At 40.2% G+C, this 17,402-nt stretch overlaps 1 protein-coding gene across 1 annotated transcript; it reads left to right on the top strand.

Annotated features, from left to right (window-relative positions):
* The first annotated feature begins 1,678 nt into the window (after positions 1-1,678).
* mtmr7a (myotubularin related protein 7a) lies at positions 1,679-14,960 on the top strand. Its single transcript, XM_061725735.1, has 14 exons — positions 1,679-1,711; positions 1,951-2,073; positions 2,185-2,347; positions 3,676-3,833; positions 3,918-4,046; positions 7,582-7,716; positions 8,426-8,558; positions 10,331-10,440; positions 11,790-11,915; positions 12,151-12,200; positions 12,283-12,483; positions 12,693-12,827; positions 12,918-13,044; positions 13,902-14,960. The coding sequence occupies exons 1-14, from the start codon at positions 1,688-1,690 to the stop codon at positions 14,238-14,240; spliced, it is 1,953 nt and encodes a 650-aa protein (XP_061581719.1). The 5' UTR covers positions 1,679-1,687; the 3' UTR covers positions 14,241-14,960.
* Positions 14,961-17,402: the final 2,442 nt, after the last annotated feature.

Below are 17,402 nucleotides of genomic sequence, written 5' to 3'. Positions count from 1 at the left end.
ATTATGCTCATATTATCTTAAGAAGGGGCGGGGCATTAAGAGAGAGCAATATGAACTGTAGCAGGCTTTCCTGAAATGCTCTCAGGGCACTGCTGTGGTTTTGTGGTTAGCAGTGTTGCCTCACAGCTAGACGGTTGCAAACCCTGCATGTTCTCCATGTGGGTTTTCTCTCGATACTGCAGCTTCCTCTCACAGTCCAAAAACATGCATGTTTGGGGAACTGAGAGCGCGTGTGGCGGTTTGCTCATGTGTGGCCCTGTGACTGATTGGCAACCTGTCCAGCAGGTACCTGCACCTTTTACCCCAAAATAACTAAGATATGCTCCAGCAGGCCCCGTCACACAAATGTGTATGATGGAAGATGGATGGATGAATAGATTGATGGATAAATATTGCGGGGTTGTATTTCTTAAGAGTAGTTAGTTATTAGCAGTTATTACTGCTGTCTCAGTTTGGAGAATCAGGGTCAAATTCAAATTGGAAAGTAAACTAACAGCTATTAAACAAGGATCATACAGCAGCAAATTCTCAACATCTAAAAAGGAAAGAACCCTCAGACCACATAATTTCATAGCAATTTGAATGAAAAATATATTGTGAGTTTTTACCCTGCTGAACTTTGCCATCAGAAAGGTACAGGACTGTTTTGATGAAACCCTACACGGAAGACAATGTACAGTAATAACAAAGTAAATAATTGTGTGGTATAAATGCGTCAATTCCTTCAATCCACTATTACGTTTCTGAGCTTTGAGTTATTTTAGGCGGCGAAAGTTCACTCATCTATTCATCATCAAGACCCTTAAGTAGCTGTTTGTCGAAGTCTCCTCCACAATTCCCTCCTTATTTTCCAAATCAGAACAATTTGACATTAAATATTCACATGTGTGCCACTCAACCCCACTTCAAATAAAATAAAATAAAGAAGAACAAGGAAATAACCCTATTATGAAAAACACGTTTTCTCTTGCTTTAACATATATAAAGTGGTCTCCCCTCAGCCTGCCAACTCAGAGAAGGAGGAAAGCAACCAAATTCTGCAGTGTCTGTACAGCCGCCTGGATGACCCATCCAGTGTCATGTGGCTTCTACGAGCCGTTCAGATTCTGCTCCCTTTTGTTACGTAACCAAAATGAGATTTACATCGGTTGGCCTCCGATGCATGAAACCACGCCCAAAACTAACTCCGCCGGCCGGAGCTTCCGCCATTTTTTGGTAGCGGTGTATCGCGTCATTCAGGCAGCCAATCAGCACAGTGGTTCATTATAATAGCCGCCAGCCCACTCAGAATCCCACATAGATAATGAGGTTAGAGACTGGGAAGATAAAGACATGGCTCAGAGGCTGAATTTCTCATTTATTTGGCAAAAACAATCAAAAGTTTGTTTTTAACACATTCAATGCCTGTTTAAAATAGGTATTAGATGCCATAATAGGTCCCCTTTAAATTGAAATCCAAGTGAAGTGCATGTGTCGTGGTACTTGTCGGGCTTTAGGACCGCGCGGAGCAGCACGGCTGAGGACAGCTCAGTAAAAAAGCGATGGCTGGTTTTGTTTTTGTGTGAGAGCGACTTTTATTATAATAATAATATTTACAGTCTATGGGGGCGATTGACGAACAGCTTTAGGCCACAATACATCATAATACTGTTGTACACATGTCGTACTGCGGGTAAATCAGCTGCTGATGGAGCATATCCTTCTACCAAAGGTAACTGAGGATCTGACTGCAGTGAATAGCTTTTATTTCCGCCTTCAGGGAAACTTAACAGGAAAAACCTGGTGCCCACGTACAAAAACAGACATGATCGAGGGATGTGATCCATTTATATCTGCCACGTAGTTGAAACCCCGCTGGGTGTTGGTGCCAGTGCAGTGTGCAGGTGTACCGGTGTGTTTGTGCATGTGACGGAGAGGCCGGTTCATGCAGCTCTCCCTCTCCCCATCCAGGTGGAGAATGTCAGGCTGCTGGACAGAGTCTCCCCCAAGAGGACCAGGGTGGGCACCCTGTACCTGACAGCCACACACAGCATCTTTGTGGAAAACGAGGCTCAGGAGCGCAAGGAAACATGGGTAGGCATCAGTCCATTGAACCAAGGGGACAAAATTCAAATTGAATTTTGCACCAATAATGAGATCAGTGCATAGAGCTGCAAGGTGTGTGAGAGCTGCTTCTTCCCTCAGGTGCTTCACAGCTTGGTGTGCAGTGTGGAGAAACAGACAGCCACAGCCACGGGATGCCCTCTTCTCATCCGCTGTAAAAACTTCCAGGTTCTGCATTTCAGTGTTCCCAGAGAGTCGGACTGCCACGATGTTCACCTGTCTCTGCAGCGTCTCTCACAGCCAGGTGAGCCGTGGCACGGAGTCTGCAATGGCTGGGCTTGTCACTTTGTTGCACAAAAGAATAATCTATGTAACCTATAGGGCTGGGGATCGATTCAAATGTCAAGAATCGATTCGATTCCGATTCTTAAGATTCAGAATCGATTATCAAGATTGGATTCAATTCCGATATTGATTTGGGTTAGTGTTATTAAAACTGTTTTTTGAGCTGTTGCATGAATTATATGACTGTGTAGTTATGAAACATATTAATACTAGTATTATATTGGGATTAAATAGCAAGTATTGGCAGCTGATGATGCTGTAAGGACCAATCAGCTCCCAGAATGCTGATATAACTGCTTTCAGAAACATCGTGTGGGTCAGAATTACCAAAGAGATCCAGGGCAGCAGTGGACCTATGAAATTGGTTTTATTTTTTCCCCACATTCCGTTTTTATTTTTTCCATTTTCGTTCTTTTTTGGTTTTTAATTTTTGAGAATTTGGTTTTGAGCATTTTATGCAAATGTAACCCCAAAACAGTATATAAACTAATGAAATATAGACAATTTATGCAATTATAACTGAGAACTTTAATGTTTTCATACCGTTAAACATATTTAAAAGCAAAAACATGGCACTAGTTATTCTTGTGTCCAACAAGAAATTCCTTTTTAGGGCAAAAACAAAAAAACACCAAAAGTTTTAATGATTGAAAAAAAAAAAAATCGATCTTTAGACACACAAATCGATTTTTAGAAATTAATATGAGAATCGATTTAGAATTGGAAAATCAATTTTTTCAACACAGGCCTAGTGGCCTATTCTTAGATCTTCACAGTACAAGTTCAAGTTAACTTTATTTAATACCTGTAGGTAGATTTGTTTTGCAGTAAAAGGCATCTCACACACAACCTCTACTGTCCTTAATTTGACACCAGACAAAAACAGTAAAAACAATGAACAGGTTTGCAACAGCACAAGACAGACCTGGCAGGTATTCACAATGCTCACTGACAGGATAAAAGTAGATGTCGCCCACAAGGCAAAGAACAATGAATGAATAAAGAAAGGGTCAGGGTTTCTAATAAATAGAAATAAATACATGTAAGTTACAAGCAGGATAGACCTCAGTAATAAATAAAAAATGTTAAGATTTGTTTAAAAGAGAGACAGCATCAAGGACGGAGCTGTTTCTGTAGCGTGTGGTCCTAATTCTGGGGGACTTTAAACCTGCGTCCTGATGGCAGTAGCAGTAATACAAATCTTGCCTCTATCTTGCCATTGGCCCCTCAAAGAGACATGAATTAAAGGTTTTCTGGTCAAACTGAAGTGAGTGTTGTGCATTGCAGAGAGTTACGAGGAGCTTTACTGCTTCTCCTTCAAGCCTAATGTGGATGAGGAGGAGAGGCAGCAGGAGTGGGCCTTCTTGGACGTCAGGGCTGATTACAGCCGCATGGGACTCCCGAACGCTCAGTGGAAACTCTCCCTGGTCAACCGGCACTACAAGGTCAGTGAGCTGACTTCGTCAGAGCAGTTTTTAACTAATATAGACATCAAAGTTGCTCAGAGTCTTGCTGTGTCAATCTGAAAGGTGAGCAACACCTACCCGGCCGACCTGTTTGTACCCGAGTCTGCAACCCCTCCCGTGGTGGCGGGCAGCTCCAAGTTCAGAAGCAGAGGCCGGTTTCCTGCTCTGTCATACTACTCCAAAGAAAACCATGTGAGTCAAACTGCATACTTTTTTCTTTGTAATAGTTTCTTTCTATTTCCTGGGCTCCACCAACCCATATTAGTCTCTTCTGTGGGGCCTCAGTCTGTCAGCACAAGTTGTGACAATCAGACAATAAATCTCTCAGTTTCCCAGAACAGGAATACCACAATTTTTTTATCACACATAATTGAGATAAGAGATTATGTATGGATGGATAAATATTTTTTGTGCTTTGCTTGGACATTTTTCTGCAGCAGAAGTGACTTATGAGACCTTTTGGTTGGTGACAAACGTCCTCCACAAGCAGTCACATATTTATGTTTGACTAAAAGTGCAATGTGAAAATGCAGGGACTTCTGCCTTTGCCTTTGCCTTTGCCTTTGCCATTAAGCTTTGTAAATCTGGATCCACATGGAAAAGTTGTCAGAGGAACTGAAAACATCGGATATGGAGGTCCTCACAAAGACGGAAAAAAAATCAGTGACTAAAATAACTTAAAAAGCACACACAGGTGGAATAGCAATCAGAAGGTGAGCACGATCTCACTGATCAGAACCACAGCAAAAATCTCCTACAATGACACCTGCAGACATCTCAGAGCACTTCTCCCAGGCTGACCTCATCTGGTCAAAGGCTGCTTATTTATTTTTATTTATTAAGTTTATTTGTGTCAGGGACAATGTACAAAATGACATTAGTCTCAGATGAGAAAAGATGCTTTGTATCGGATTTAGCTTACTAGCTACTTTCCATCCGTAGTCCATGGGCAGGTTTATGAATAATAAAAGGTAAGAGCGTCAAATACAAAACAAATCAATCATATATACACATGTACATACACGCATCCACACATCAACACATCACTCACACACTCATGTACAAAACATATTACATAACAGGGGGAAATAAAACAATTGTAAAACAGCTTAGATATAAAATTAATGTTGACATGTCTGATTCCTTAAAATCCACTTTTTGACTGCAGAAGAAAAAGCGTTGAAATCTGTGCAGAGTTTCAGGTAGGTTGAAAGATTGTTCCATGATTTGATGGCTTTAAAGGAGAAAGCAGATTGTGCAATGGTAGAGCTGCTTCGGGATGTTACAGTCTTCACTTGAGACAGACCTTGAGGCTCTGACAGTGTGTTCAGAGTTTAACAAAGTTTTTCAATGGGGGAGGAGCAGTATTATGAATTATTTTATACACTATGGTGCTGGTGGTGCCACCCGCTCATTTCAAGACGAGAGGTGACTGTTTTTAGAGCAGCGGCCCACAGTTTGTGAAATGTGTTACCTGCTTCTTTACGTTGCCTTCACTCTATGGAGTCTTTTAAAAATCAGCTACAGACCCACGTTGACCCTCTTATTCAGACAGGATCTTTATTAGCCTTAGTACTATGTGTTGAATGTTTTTCCATGTGTTTATGTTTTTCTTGTTTTATGTTTATCTTATCTTTTTATGTGTGGCTCCTGAAGCACTTTGTGGTTTTTAACTTGTGAAAAGTGATATTTAAATAAACCTTTCTTACTACTTTGCCATCTCAACACCAACACAATTTAACAATGGCGGTCTCTCATCCCTGATGTTGCTGTTTCTGGCATCTAGCCCAGCAAGGTTTTGGTGCCGGCATCGCACCAGATTTCCTGGCCGTGAACTGTTTTTTTTTTACGGTCAGTGGTCACAAAGAACTGGTTCTGAGGTCTTTATGAGATCAGTTGCTCGTGACCAGTTAGTAGCTGGAGTAACGGTGGCAGTGTGGGGTTCAGGGGCGCTTTGGCGTACGACAGGACTCAGCATCGACCCAGCAACCTTCTGGTTGGAGGTGACCTGGCTCTGCCACTCATCACAACCTCCACATTGGTTTGGAGTTTCTAAAAAAGAACAATTTAAATCTATTTTCTTTTGCAAAAATGTTAAATGCAAAAAGTGTCTAAAAACAGTCTCTGTAGAATAATAGAACAACTTTCCAAGATTTGCACGATGCTTTGATAGAAAAATCCTTAGAAGTATTGAATTATTAAAAATAATGGTGGAATTATCTGAAAAATAAAAGATGTCAATCTCAGTAATGACCTACCCTTGTTTTGCATAGTTTTTGCTGTTGGGTTTATATTTCTAAAATAGCAAGAAATGTAATTTAAGTCCTCATGTTTGCGACATACTTTGGTAATAATACCACAGAGATATAGTACAACAGCTTCCTCTTCAACCATGTCTTTACTGCTCTGCTCACAGGGTGATTCTAGGAGTCAGAGTCAGTCACCTCACCTCCCATTAAACGATACACTGCAAAAACTCAAAATCTTACCAGGAATATTTGTCTTATTTCTAGTTAAAATGTCTCATTTTTAGTCAAAAAATCTCATTACACTTAAAACAAGAGTCATAACCAGAAAAAGAACTTGTTATTTGACAATTTTCACCTGTTTAAAGTAAATTTTCACTTGAAATAAGTAGAAAAATCTGCAAGTGGGACAAGATTTATCTTCTTATTACAAGCAAAAAAATCTTGTTCCACTGGCAGATTTTTCTACTTATTTTAATTGAAAATCTACTTGAAACAGGTGAAAATTGTTGTTTTTTCCAGTGATGAGTGTAGAGTCAGTGATTTTAACTAGAAATAAGACAAAAAGATTTTGATTTTTTGCAGTGTAGTATCGCCCACTTCTAAAGTACATCCAAGGGAGCAGGATGTGAAGTTGGGTGGAGATAAAGATGGAGATGCCTCTCTGATTTGGCTCTGTGATTGCTCAGTGCTCTGCTTTCAGACCCATGTCACCCCTTGTAAAGTCACAGAGCTCATATATAATTATATTATTATTGTTGGTAGATCCATCAGATGTCCAAATACATGTTTTCAAGTTAAGAAAAAGCAGTTTTTTTCATTCTTTCCATCCTGTTTGAGTGGCATTTGTCAGGGGTGTCAGCACTTCTGGGTCGTACAGGGTTAATATAGTAGACAGGCTGCACTTCAGTGCTTGTTAAGCAGATGTCCATCAGTAATATAGGTTAACTGTTGCTACACTATTTGTTTACGTTGTTATGACACAGCTGAGTCATACAATACTGTTTGCGAAGAGATAAAGCAACACAGATGTCAGTTTATCATCAAATGACAATATTAACGATTCCTGTCTCAGTCTGGACTTCAGTTCTTCAAATTCAGGAAAGACGTGTATCTGAAGCAAGAATCAGCTAGAGCACAATGCATCTTCAGTCTTAATTTGAGAGTTTGGATGAGCATGAGGTCATCTTCCCAGGGTTGAGGATCCTCCTGCATTTCAAGATTCACCAATTCAAAGACCTCCACTCTGGTTCATGTGCCAAAAGAGAGAATCGTAAAAAGTCCTCTGGCCTCTTTCCCCTGTGGATCATAAATGGAGATGAGAGAGCTGTGTGGTTGATTCGTTTAAATTCAGCATGCAGGGAGAAGAAAAATGCTGTGAATTTGTGTTTATCCTGATTCTCACATATTGAATTTTCTTTTTTCTTCATCGTAAATTAAACATCCTGTTTAAAGCTCGGGTCCCTGTGTCCTCCTCCCAGGCTGCCATCTGCCGCAGCAGCCAGCCGCTGTCAGGGTTCAGCGCTCGCTGCCTGGAGGACGAGCAGATGCTGGAGGCCATCTTGAGGTCCAATCCCCGTAGTGACTTCATGTATGTGGTGGACACCAGGCCTAAGGTGAGCCCTGTACGGTGGACGGTGCTGTGTGCTGTATGTTCAGCTGGCCTGCGTTTTTCCAGCTGCATGTTCCCACTGCAGAAACTATAAAAACAACTCTGCACGCTGCACCGTGTCCAAAGATACGGAAGAGTATTAGGGCCACTTAAAAAAAAGTCAGAATTCTGACTTTTTTCCCAGCATTCTGAGATTAAAGTCAGAATTCTGAGATTAAAGTCAGAATTCTGACTTTTTTCTCAGAATTCTGACTTTTTTCTCAGAATTCTGAGATTAAAGTCAGAATTCTGACTTTTTTCTCAGAATTCTGACTTTTTTCTCAGAATTCTGAGAAAAAAGTCAGAATTCTGACTTTAATCTCAGAATTCTGACTTTTTTCTCAGAATTCTGACTTTTTTCTCAGAATTCTGAGATTAAAGTCAGAATTCTGACTTTTTTTATCAGAATTCTGACTTTTTTCTCAGAATTCTGACTTTTTTCTCAGAATTCTGAGATTAAAGTCAGAATTCTGACTTTTTTCTCAGAATTTTGACTTTTTTCTCAGAATTCTGACTTTTTTCTCAGAATTCTGAGATTAAAGTCAGAATTCTGACTTTTTTCTCAGAATTATTTTTATTTTTTTTTAAGTGGCCCTAATACTCTTCCGTACAAAGACATTCATGTCAAACCAAGTCTGAGAATAAAGGGATTAACCGAGCTTCTATCTCTCTAGTTGAATGCCATTGCAAACCGAGCTGCTGGGAAAGGCTATGAAAAAGAAGACAACTACTCCAACATCAAATTCCAGTTCATGGGCATTGAGAACATCCACGTCATGAGAAACAGCCAACAAAAAATGCTGGAAGGTGATTATTTTGTCATTCTGAGATGATTCATGTCCCCGATCTACAGGAGCGTTTTCATTACCGTCAGGATGGCTTCCCTCCAACAGTGTTAGTGGAAAAAGATGTTCAGTTTCTGGCAGCACCTTTCTAAATCTGCCTTTTATTTTTTACAGCACTGTACTAAAGCAGAGCGGGACCCCTCGTTACCCCGTGGTTTTTCATACGCAGTCATGCAGACTGAACCGTGCTGCAATCAGACCTCAAATGAGCCCACAGGAGAATTTCTAAGTATTGGGCAGGGGTGCTCCTAGGAAGACTTTGAATCCATCTGGATTTGATTTCAGAGCTATTTTGGTTTCCTGGAGTGGACGGTCCCTGACATTATCCCCCAAAGAGAAACAAAGGGCGTGAGAATGATGCGATGTCCAGTCTAAAAAGTTATAACTGCTCTTAGTTGTGATAACTCTTTGCCCCCTGGCAGCACAGGGGAAGTCTTTAAATGCTAGGAGACAGCGCCGGCCCTGCAGAGTCTGCTGGCCTCCTTCTACCCAATTACACACTTCAATAAGATTTGGAGGACCCCCTGCCTGGGAGCATTAACTCAAACATTTTTTTCTTAATGGAGGTCCGCTCACCTAGATGTTATAAAACCAGGGCCCGAATGAACCCGTTCACCTGCTGCCCCCCCTATTGGAGACCGCAGAGCGCTCGTACGGGAGGCTGAGTCAGCAAAAAGACTGTGTCTCAGACAAGAGGGAGCGAACGTCTTCAGTTATCTTTAAGTGGATTGTGAGGTGCTTGCGTGATAAACTGTCACGAGGAAATGCTGATGTCGCTCGTGTCTGTGAAAGGACTGGCAAATATTTATCAAAACTGAACTGGACAGTAAGGTCAGTGTCGCAGGAGCTGAACTAGGGCTGGGCGATATGGACCAAAAGTCATATCTCGATATTTTCTAGCTGAATGGCGATACTCGATATATCTCGATATTTTTTCTGTGCCTTAATTGGGGTTTCCCCCAAAGCATTATAGCATAGCATCTCTGTTAGCTTCATTTTTTTCTGAGGCAAACCCTTAAAAAAACTGTCAGTTTTACAATACAAAGCCTCGTGCCAAATATCACACAGGTACCTTTATTAACAGAGATCTGCACAATATCAAAATGTATAAAACAAATGAAATAAAAATAAACTGCCTGCATATATAGAATAAAAATGCTTCTTGAATAAAATAAAACAAATATCCCTTTCCTGCATAACAATTAAATGAAAATACACTGTGCAATTAATACAATGTAGACAGTAACAGGCAGACTTTTCCACTGAGGTTGACAGTTGTGCAAATAACAAAACATTTGTGCAAATCTCAAATAAAACATTCAAGTCAATTTGTCACAAAATAAGCCATATCAAAATCATTAAAAAAAAAAAATGTAATTTTTTTTTTTTTTTAATCGATATAAACGATATTGTCTCGTACCATATCGTGTTTGAAAATATATCGATATATATTAAAATCTCGATATATCGCCCAGCCCTAAGCTGAACCCAACTTACTTGTGGCACCAATAGATCAGAACATCTAGTAAGATTTCATCATCAAATGTCCATCAATGATCACGTTCCTGTCTCTGGTTTTTTATGCCGATGTGTGTTTTACATTAGAAAAGCTAAAACACGACACCATGCGCTGATTCTGTCAGCGCTGCGAGAGCGACTCGATGTTTAATGAAGTCCAGTGATCAGGTATGCTGCATGTTTCCTGCCAGTGAGCCAGCTGTGTTGTGCTTACAGTGTGTGAGCTGCGGTCCCCCTCCATGTCGGACTTCCTGGAGGGTCTGGAGAATTCAGGATGGCTGAAGCACATCAAAGCCGTTTTGGATGCAGGCATTTTCATCGCCAAGGTCAGTCTGGAGGCTAATCCCCACTGTCTGCCTTTGCTTGGGATTGGATATTAGTTTAGATGTTTGTGTGCGGCACACTGTGTGTGTACTGTATGTGTGATGCAGATGTTGTTAGTCTGGGAAGGGAATGTCTGGGAAAATACAGTTCTGCAATCAAAGTTCATGTCTGCCAGTCATGATTATAATTGGGGTAGGGGACAGTATTTGCAGCATTAGTGCACATTAGATGGCATGACTGAATTCAACTTTCTCCGAGGTGAAGTTCTTCAAGACTTAATTTTACCAACCATCTACAACACTTTGCAAGAATTCACACCGCTTCAATAAAAAGGATTCACAAGATGCTACAGTAAATACTAATTTACATGAACTTACTATCTGGATTAGCATCAGGAGGATTGTGTATTGGTGTTGCAGTTGTTGCAGGGTGCAGGTTCATCTCTACCAGCTGTGATAGTTTACATCATATGCTCTTCTATCTAAAAGCAACCGAACGCAGCCAGGGAGTTTTTCTAACTAGTGTCAGTCACTGGTCATACTCAAGTGCTATCGAACTCCCCCGGGTAAAAATAATACAATTATTAAAATTGTGGTGATGATAAATACTTTATAAGTCCAAAATTGAAACAGTGAAAAGTTAGAGAACTAAAAAAATGTATTTAAATTTATTGTCAGATTGTTTTATACTGTCAAATCTTTTAAAAAGGGGACGGGGACTTCATTGGAAATTGAAGTGTGTTTAATTAATATGTTTATGTACTAGCTGACTGCATGTATATGACTTCATATTGGTATATTTACACATTTACGAGCAGTTAAAGATATGTGTATGTATATTATGTATAATTAATTTATATATATATATATATATATATATCACCCCCCCCCCCCACCCCACCCCACCCCACACACAGAAATTATTTCATTATTTTTCTATTTTTTTCTTTTTCTCGATGGACCAATAAAATATTGTAGACTGTCAAGAGTTGTGGTGAAGGAAACACTCACACGCGCACCCATTCACACATACAAAATGATTAAAATGCATCTATATGTGGCTTTTGGGTTTGACCAAACTTGGTAATAACCATTAATATATATATGCAAACAAGGGGGGAAAAATAGGAAATTGAAGTGTGTCAGTTTGATAACTCAGAAACATTGTTAAACTGTTCCTTCTCTGCAAGGACAGAAATGAAAACTAAAACCAGCACATCTTAGTGTGCACGTGTGCAGTGTGCGCAGTGTGCACTCGCAGCTCATGTGTGTGTGTGTGTGTGTGTGTGTGCGTGTGTGTGTGTGTGCGTGCGTGCGTGCGTGTGTGTGTGTGTGTGTGTGTGTGTGTGTAGGCTGTAGCAGAAGAGGGGGCCAGTGTCCTGGTTCACTGCTCAGACGGTTGGGACCGGACTGCCCAGGTGTGTTCAGTGGCCTGTGTGGTGCTGGATCCGTACTACAGGACGCTCAAAGGGCTCATGGTAGATATACTGAACCATTTCCTTTTCTATTTCATTCATACTGAAGGATTAAATCTCTGAGGTTAACTATAAATGTTATATGAGCCAGTGCTGCATGCTGAGTTATTCTGGCTTGGGTTGGTGCCAAACTTTACTTGCGCTATTTGTTTCTCTAATTGTAAGTGTCCGCAGCCCCTAAATTACGACAACTTAGAAGCGTCTTTGTGTTTAAATGGACATTTTCCTCTGCATTTAGGTCCTCATTGAGAAAGACTGGGTCTCATTTGGACACAAGTTCTCCCACAGGTTTGACGCTGAACAATTACTTTCTCAGCCTCCTTCTGCCAGATGCAGTGGTTTTATTTGATTGCATGCATCTCTTGTCTAGATGCAACCACTTGGTGGGAGACCCTAAAGAGGTGTCTCCCGTCATCGATCAGTTCCTGGAGTGTGTCTGGCAGCTGATGGAGCAGTTCCCCTGTGCCTTTGAATACAATGAGAGGTTCCTCATCACCATTCACAGCCACATCTACTCCTGCCAGTACGGAAACTTTATTGGCAACAACCAGTGTGAGAGGACAGAACTGGGGTGAGATTAAAAACCTGCAGCCACCGTCAGTTTGTTTTCCTTTCATGCACATCCTGCAACATCTGGTCTGAGAGAAGTTGCAGAGGCGAAAGTCAGCAGCATCTAAAAGCTCTGGGGCTTGTTCAACAAATTGTTTTTTTTTTTTAAATAAAAAATACAACTGATATTGTCTTCCTACTTTTGCTTTTAATGAACTTCCTTTTATGCAGCCTGCGTGAGAGGACTCACTCTCTGTGGAGTTATCTGTGGATGAACCGTGCAGATTACATCAACCCCCTGTACAGACCGGACCACAGCCAGACTCAAGGGCTGCTCCGGCCGTCTACCGCCCCCTACTGCTTCAAGTAGGTCTCACCGCAGCTGCAGCACCTGGAGGAAACTTGCTGCACAAAATTCAACTGAATCACTTGCTGTCATTTTGTTTTGTTGCATAGATTTTGGAGAGGCCTTTACAATCGGTTCGACCACGGGATGCATCCTCGACAATCTGTGGACGATTACCTGAGGGCCATCCAAGAGGAGACTCAGCAGCTGGAGGAGCTGCTGGCTTCACACAAGCAGGTATAACGCCGCTTATATATATATATATATATATATATATATATATATATATATATTAGTGCTGGGTAACGATTAAAATGTTTTATTGCGATTAATGATTTCCCTGATTAATCACGATTAATCACATTGTATATGCAAAATCAAATAATAAATTCAAAAGTAGTGTAAAGTGCACTTTTATTTATAAAAGTATGAACGAAAGTGCCATAACATTTGTTGTGCAAACATCTCAGCAAACATCAGCACTTGTCAGTAACACATATTTAGTGTATTGCCACTGCCAGGGAATTAATGTCATCCTGTTTTTTTATGAAAAATAAAAAAAGTCTACCAACAAAATCCTGATCCACAATCATGACATTAAAACAGGCAATTTCTGAGGTAACAGCAGAAACTTTTAACGGGGAGCAGCATTACCAGTCCATATTCAGTACCAAATGTCCATGTTAGAAAGTGTGAAGCACAAAAAAAAAAATCACTATTGAAATTTCCTTAACAGGGGTCGAATCCGCCCTCTGGGAGAACTTTAAAATGAAAATGTCCATGTAACTGTTCCGTAATTTTACCGCTCTCCATGTCTGTTTTAGCTTTTCCGCATGTTTTTCCGCCAACTCTCTTCCGGTTCTGCAGCAGCCGGCAAAAGACTTTTCAAAACAAAAGCATGTGAGCAACATGCGTTAATGCGCGATAAAATAAATGTCGGCGTTAATAAATGAATGAGTTAACGCGATAATAACGCGTTAACTTGCCCAGCCCTAATATATATATATATATATATATATATACATATATGTACTGTATGTACACTGATCTGTTTTCTGACTGTAGAGGATTACTGTGTTTTACGTTATCAACAGAAAATTAGTGAGCTGGAGCAGGAGCAGTGCAGTGTGACCTGGAAGGCCACCCCCTTTGACCAGACCCCCACCCTGTGGGCTCCCCACCCCGACCTGGACTCAGCCAACACTCCTCAGGACTACACCGGCGGCTTCATCGCCAACAGCCCCCACACGCCCAAAGCAGCAGACACCAGCCTGATCTTCCTGTCGCAGGACCCGGGTCTAAAAGCTGCCTCCATCCTGTCCAACGGCAGTGACCAGGAGTCGGGGATTGCAGACCTGAGCTGCCGCTCCCCTCTCAGCGAGGACAGCGTCAGGGATCCCGACTCAGACGAGGCTGCCTACTCTGCAGCCTGAGCAGATGTAGCATTGGCTGGAAACATTGCCCGGCAACCCACTTAACAAAACTGCTTTCGTGCTCACTGGGTAACTTGTTAGATGTCGGCTTCAGCTAAGTCCTGTTACACATTATACATTTGACTTGTACTTCTGTTTGCATGTCGTTTGGTGGAGTCTTCTTGTCGTCACAAGCACACGGTTGTTTACTGGAGCAAACCACGGTTTATGTCTGTTCTCCACACAGTTGACCAGTGCATTAGGCACTTGGACTATACTATTATATATTATACGATTACACATAATCCTTTCTTAGCTGCTATTGCAGGTACATAGTGGATCAAAGCTGTTTTAATCTCAACTTGAACATTTGTGTACTACAGAACATTAGGAGTGAAGCGGTTAAAATCAAAAGGGACCAGAACGAAACCAAACACTTCGGACAATGACAGAAAAGACATGATGTCTATGTGTGTATATAGATGGTAGAGTCATGCTGCAGATGAAGTTTAAGTTAGAGATTTCGTTTCAGCCATATGAATAATAGATGCCACGTTCAGCTCCAAATTAATCCATCCATCCATCCATCCATCCGTCCTCTGTACCTACTTCACCCTTCTGGCGGGTTCTCTCTACAGATCTGTGGTTTCTGGTTGTTTTTTTTTATTTCTGACGGTAAGGATTTTTTCTTTAGTTTTTTTTTTTTTTTTAAAGAGCTTTATAATTATTTCAACTTTCCTCACATGGAAGAAAAGCCAAATCTATCAAACATATATATATATATATATATATATATATATATATATATATATATATATATATATATATATATATATATATATATATATATGGAAAAATATGCCTGTTTATTGTGACGTAAATATATTATTGTCTGCATTATTATTCAAAGGATCGTTGGTTGTGTTTACGCATCATCTCAGTGTAACAGATTGGGATGTCGACATCTTCGTGAATACAGATTTGCAACATGCATTTGTGTTCATGCATGAAATTCTGCACAATAAAAACACATTAAAATGATCCTTCTTCAAATATAACTGTGTTGTTTCATTTCCTTGTCAAATGTAAAATCAAAGCTGTTCATACTCTGTTCTTGTACTGTTGCCAGAAACCTACACTTGCTGGTGATTTGAGATAAAATGAAACATTTCTCATTCTTTGTAGAACCACAAATATCTGTATGCATTTGGATTTGGTTATGAGTCAGTCCTGCTTATTCTCCTAAATGTCTTGTTAGGAGACCTGATTGTTAGCAATCAGGTCTATTTTGTGCTGGTTACATCTATTATTTGTAAGAGACTTTACTTGGAGGATGAACAACATTGAGTCCAAGAACATTGCTGTTGCTACGAAATGTGTCTGGGAGCTTTAAAAAAAAAAAAAAGTAAACTGCAGGACTAAGCTACAAGTTTGATGATACAGTGATTTGATTGTGTTTCTTAAGTCACATCGGCTGAAAATGTCTGGAAAATGTTATGTCGATGGATGGATGGATGGAAAAGCTGTAATTCTGTTCAGCCCATATCAAATAACAAAAAGACAACATTACAGGTCATAAATCCACAAGAATTGAAGATATACAGGGAGATCTTTTCCAAGGCTTCCAGAAGCAGAGATAATATCCACACGTCAGTCCTCAGCAGAGCATGAAATGTGGAGACATTAAGAGATACAGATATGTCACTAGCACTCGTTCATCTCAGTAACTCAAGCACAACTCTGAATGCATCATTAAAGGCCACCTGGAGTTTGTTTTTCATATTTACTGTGACTACACCAGAGATGAGCTGTGGAGAGGCAAGGCAAGTTTATTTATATAGCACAATTCAACACAAGGTAATTCAAAGTGTTTTACATCAACATTAAAAGCGGCAACACACAATTAAACAGTAAATAACACATAAAATGAAATAAAATTATGAGAAAAGAAGGTAAAATAACAAAAAGCACAAGTTGCTGAAAACTAAGGGCAGTAGAGTACCACAGGTACATCTCATTCGCGGTTTTCCGAAATGATTTAATTTAAGAGTACACTTAAATAGCAAATAAATGAAATGAAATGATAAGAAAAGAGTTAAAATAATAAAAAGCACAAGTTGTTAAAAATAAGGGCAGTAGAGTACAGCAGGTAAGTATTTAATTTAAGAGTACACTTCAGTAAACAGTAATGTTTTTATCCTGATTTAAAGGATCTACAGTTGGAGCAGACCTCAGGTCTACAGGAAGTTTGTTCCACCGGTGAGGAGCAGAATAACTGAACGCTGCCTCACCTTGCTTGGTTCTGGTTCTTGGGAACCACAACAAACCAGATCCAGATGAACCTCAGGGGTCTGGGAGCTTCATAGGAACTAACAGATCCAGATGAACCTCAGGGGTCTGGGAGCTTCATAGGAACTAACAGATCAACCATGTATTTTGGTCCAAGACCATTCAGGTCTTTGTAGATCAGCAGTAAGATTTTAAACTCTATCCTTTGACTCACTGGAAGCCAGTGTAGTGATTTCATGACCGGTGTAATGTGGTCCAGTTTTCTGGTGTTTGTAAGGACTCTGGCGGCAGCGTTCTGGATCAGCTGCAGCTGCCTGATAGATTTCTTGTTAAGGCCTGTAAAGATGCCATTGCAATAATCCAACCTAGTGAAAATGAATGCATGAATAAGTTTTTCCATGTCTTGTTTAGACAGAATCCCCTTAATCCTAGCAATGTTTTTTAGGTGGTAATAGGCAGATTTAGTGATAAACTTTAGATGGCTGTTGAAATTCAGGTCCGAGTCAATAATTATACCAAGATTTCTGGCTTGATTTGTAGCTGTCAATGACATGGAGCCAAGGTGAGCGCTGATCTTTTCCCTTTCATTTTTAGGGCCAAAAATGATCACCTCTGTATTTTCTGCATTTAGCTGGAAAAAATTCTGGCACATCTTATTTATCTATTTATTTATTTATTTATTTATTTATGTATATATTTATTTATTTAAAAGGGACAACGCATATTAATTAACATGGGCACTTGGGTCCATCATGTAAATGTGCCAGATTTAGCCATACAGGCTAATTTACATCTGCAGTCCCTGGCAGGTTGATGGTATAAAAAACATTGAAAGAGAACACACTAAAACACTAGGGCACAGAGTACAAACAATTAGTAAAACCATGACATAAC

Source organism: Cololabis saira, chromosome 7 (assembly GCF_033807715.1).
Source record: "Cololabis saira isolate AMF1-May2022 chromosome 7, fColSai1.1, whole genome shotgun sequence".
Lineage (NCBI taxonomy): Eukaryota > Metazoa > Chordata > Actinopteri > Beloniformes > Belonidae > Cololabis > Cololabis saira.
Note: the sequence above shows the minus strand (reverse complement) of the source record. Positions and strands in the feature narration are given on the sequence as shown.

Excerpts from the sequence above, each read along its gene's own strand:
- mtmr7a (XM_061725735.1), top strand. The coding sequence starts at position 1,688 with ATGGAGCATATCCTTCTACCAAAG. Across the intron at positions 4,047-7,581 it reads ACTACTCCAAAGAAAACCAT|GCTGCCATCTGCCGCAGCAG; the intron begins GTGAGTCAAACT and ends TCCTCCTCCCAG. Across the intron at positions 7,717-8,425 it reads TGGTGGACACCAGGCCTAAG|TTGAATGCCATTGCAAACCG; the intron begins GTGAGCCCTGTA and ends CTATCTCTCTAG.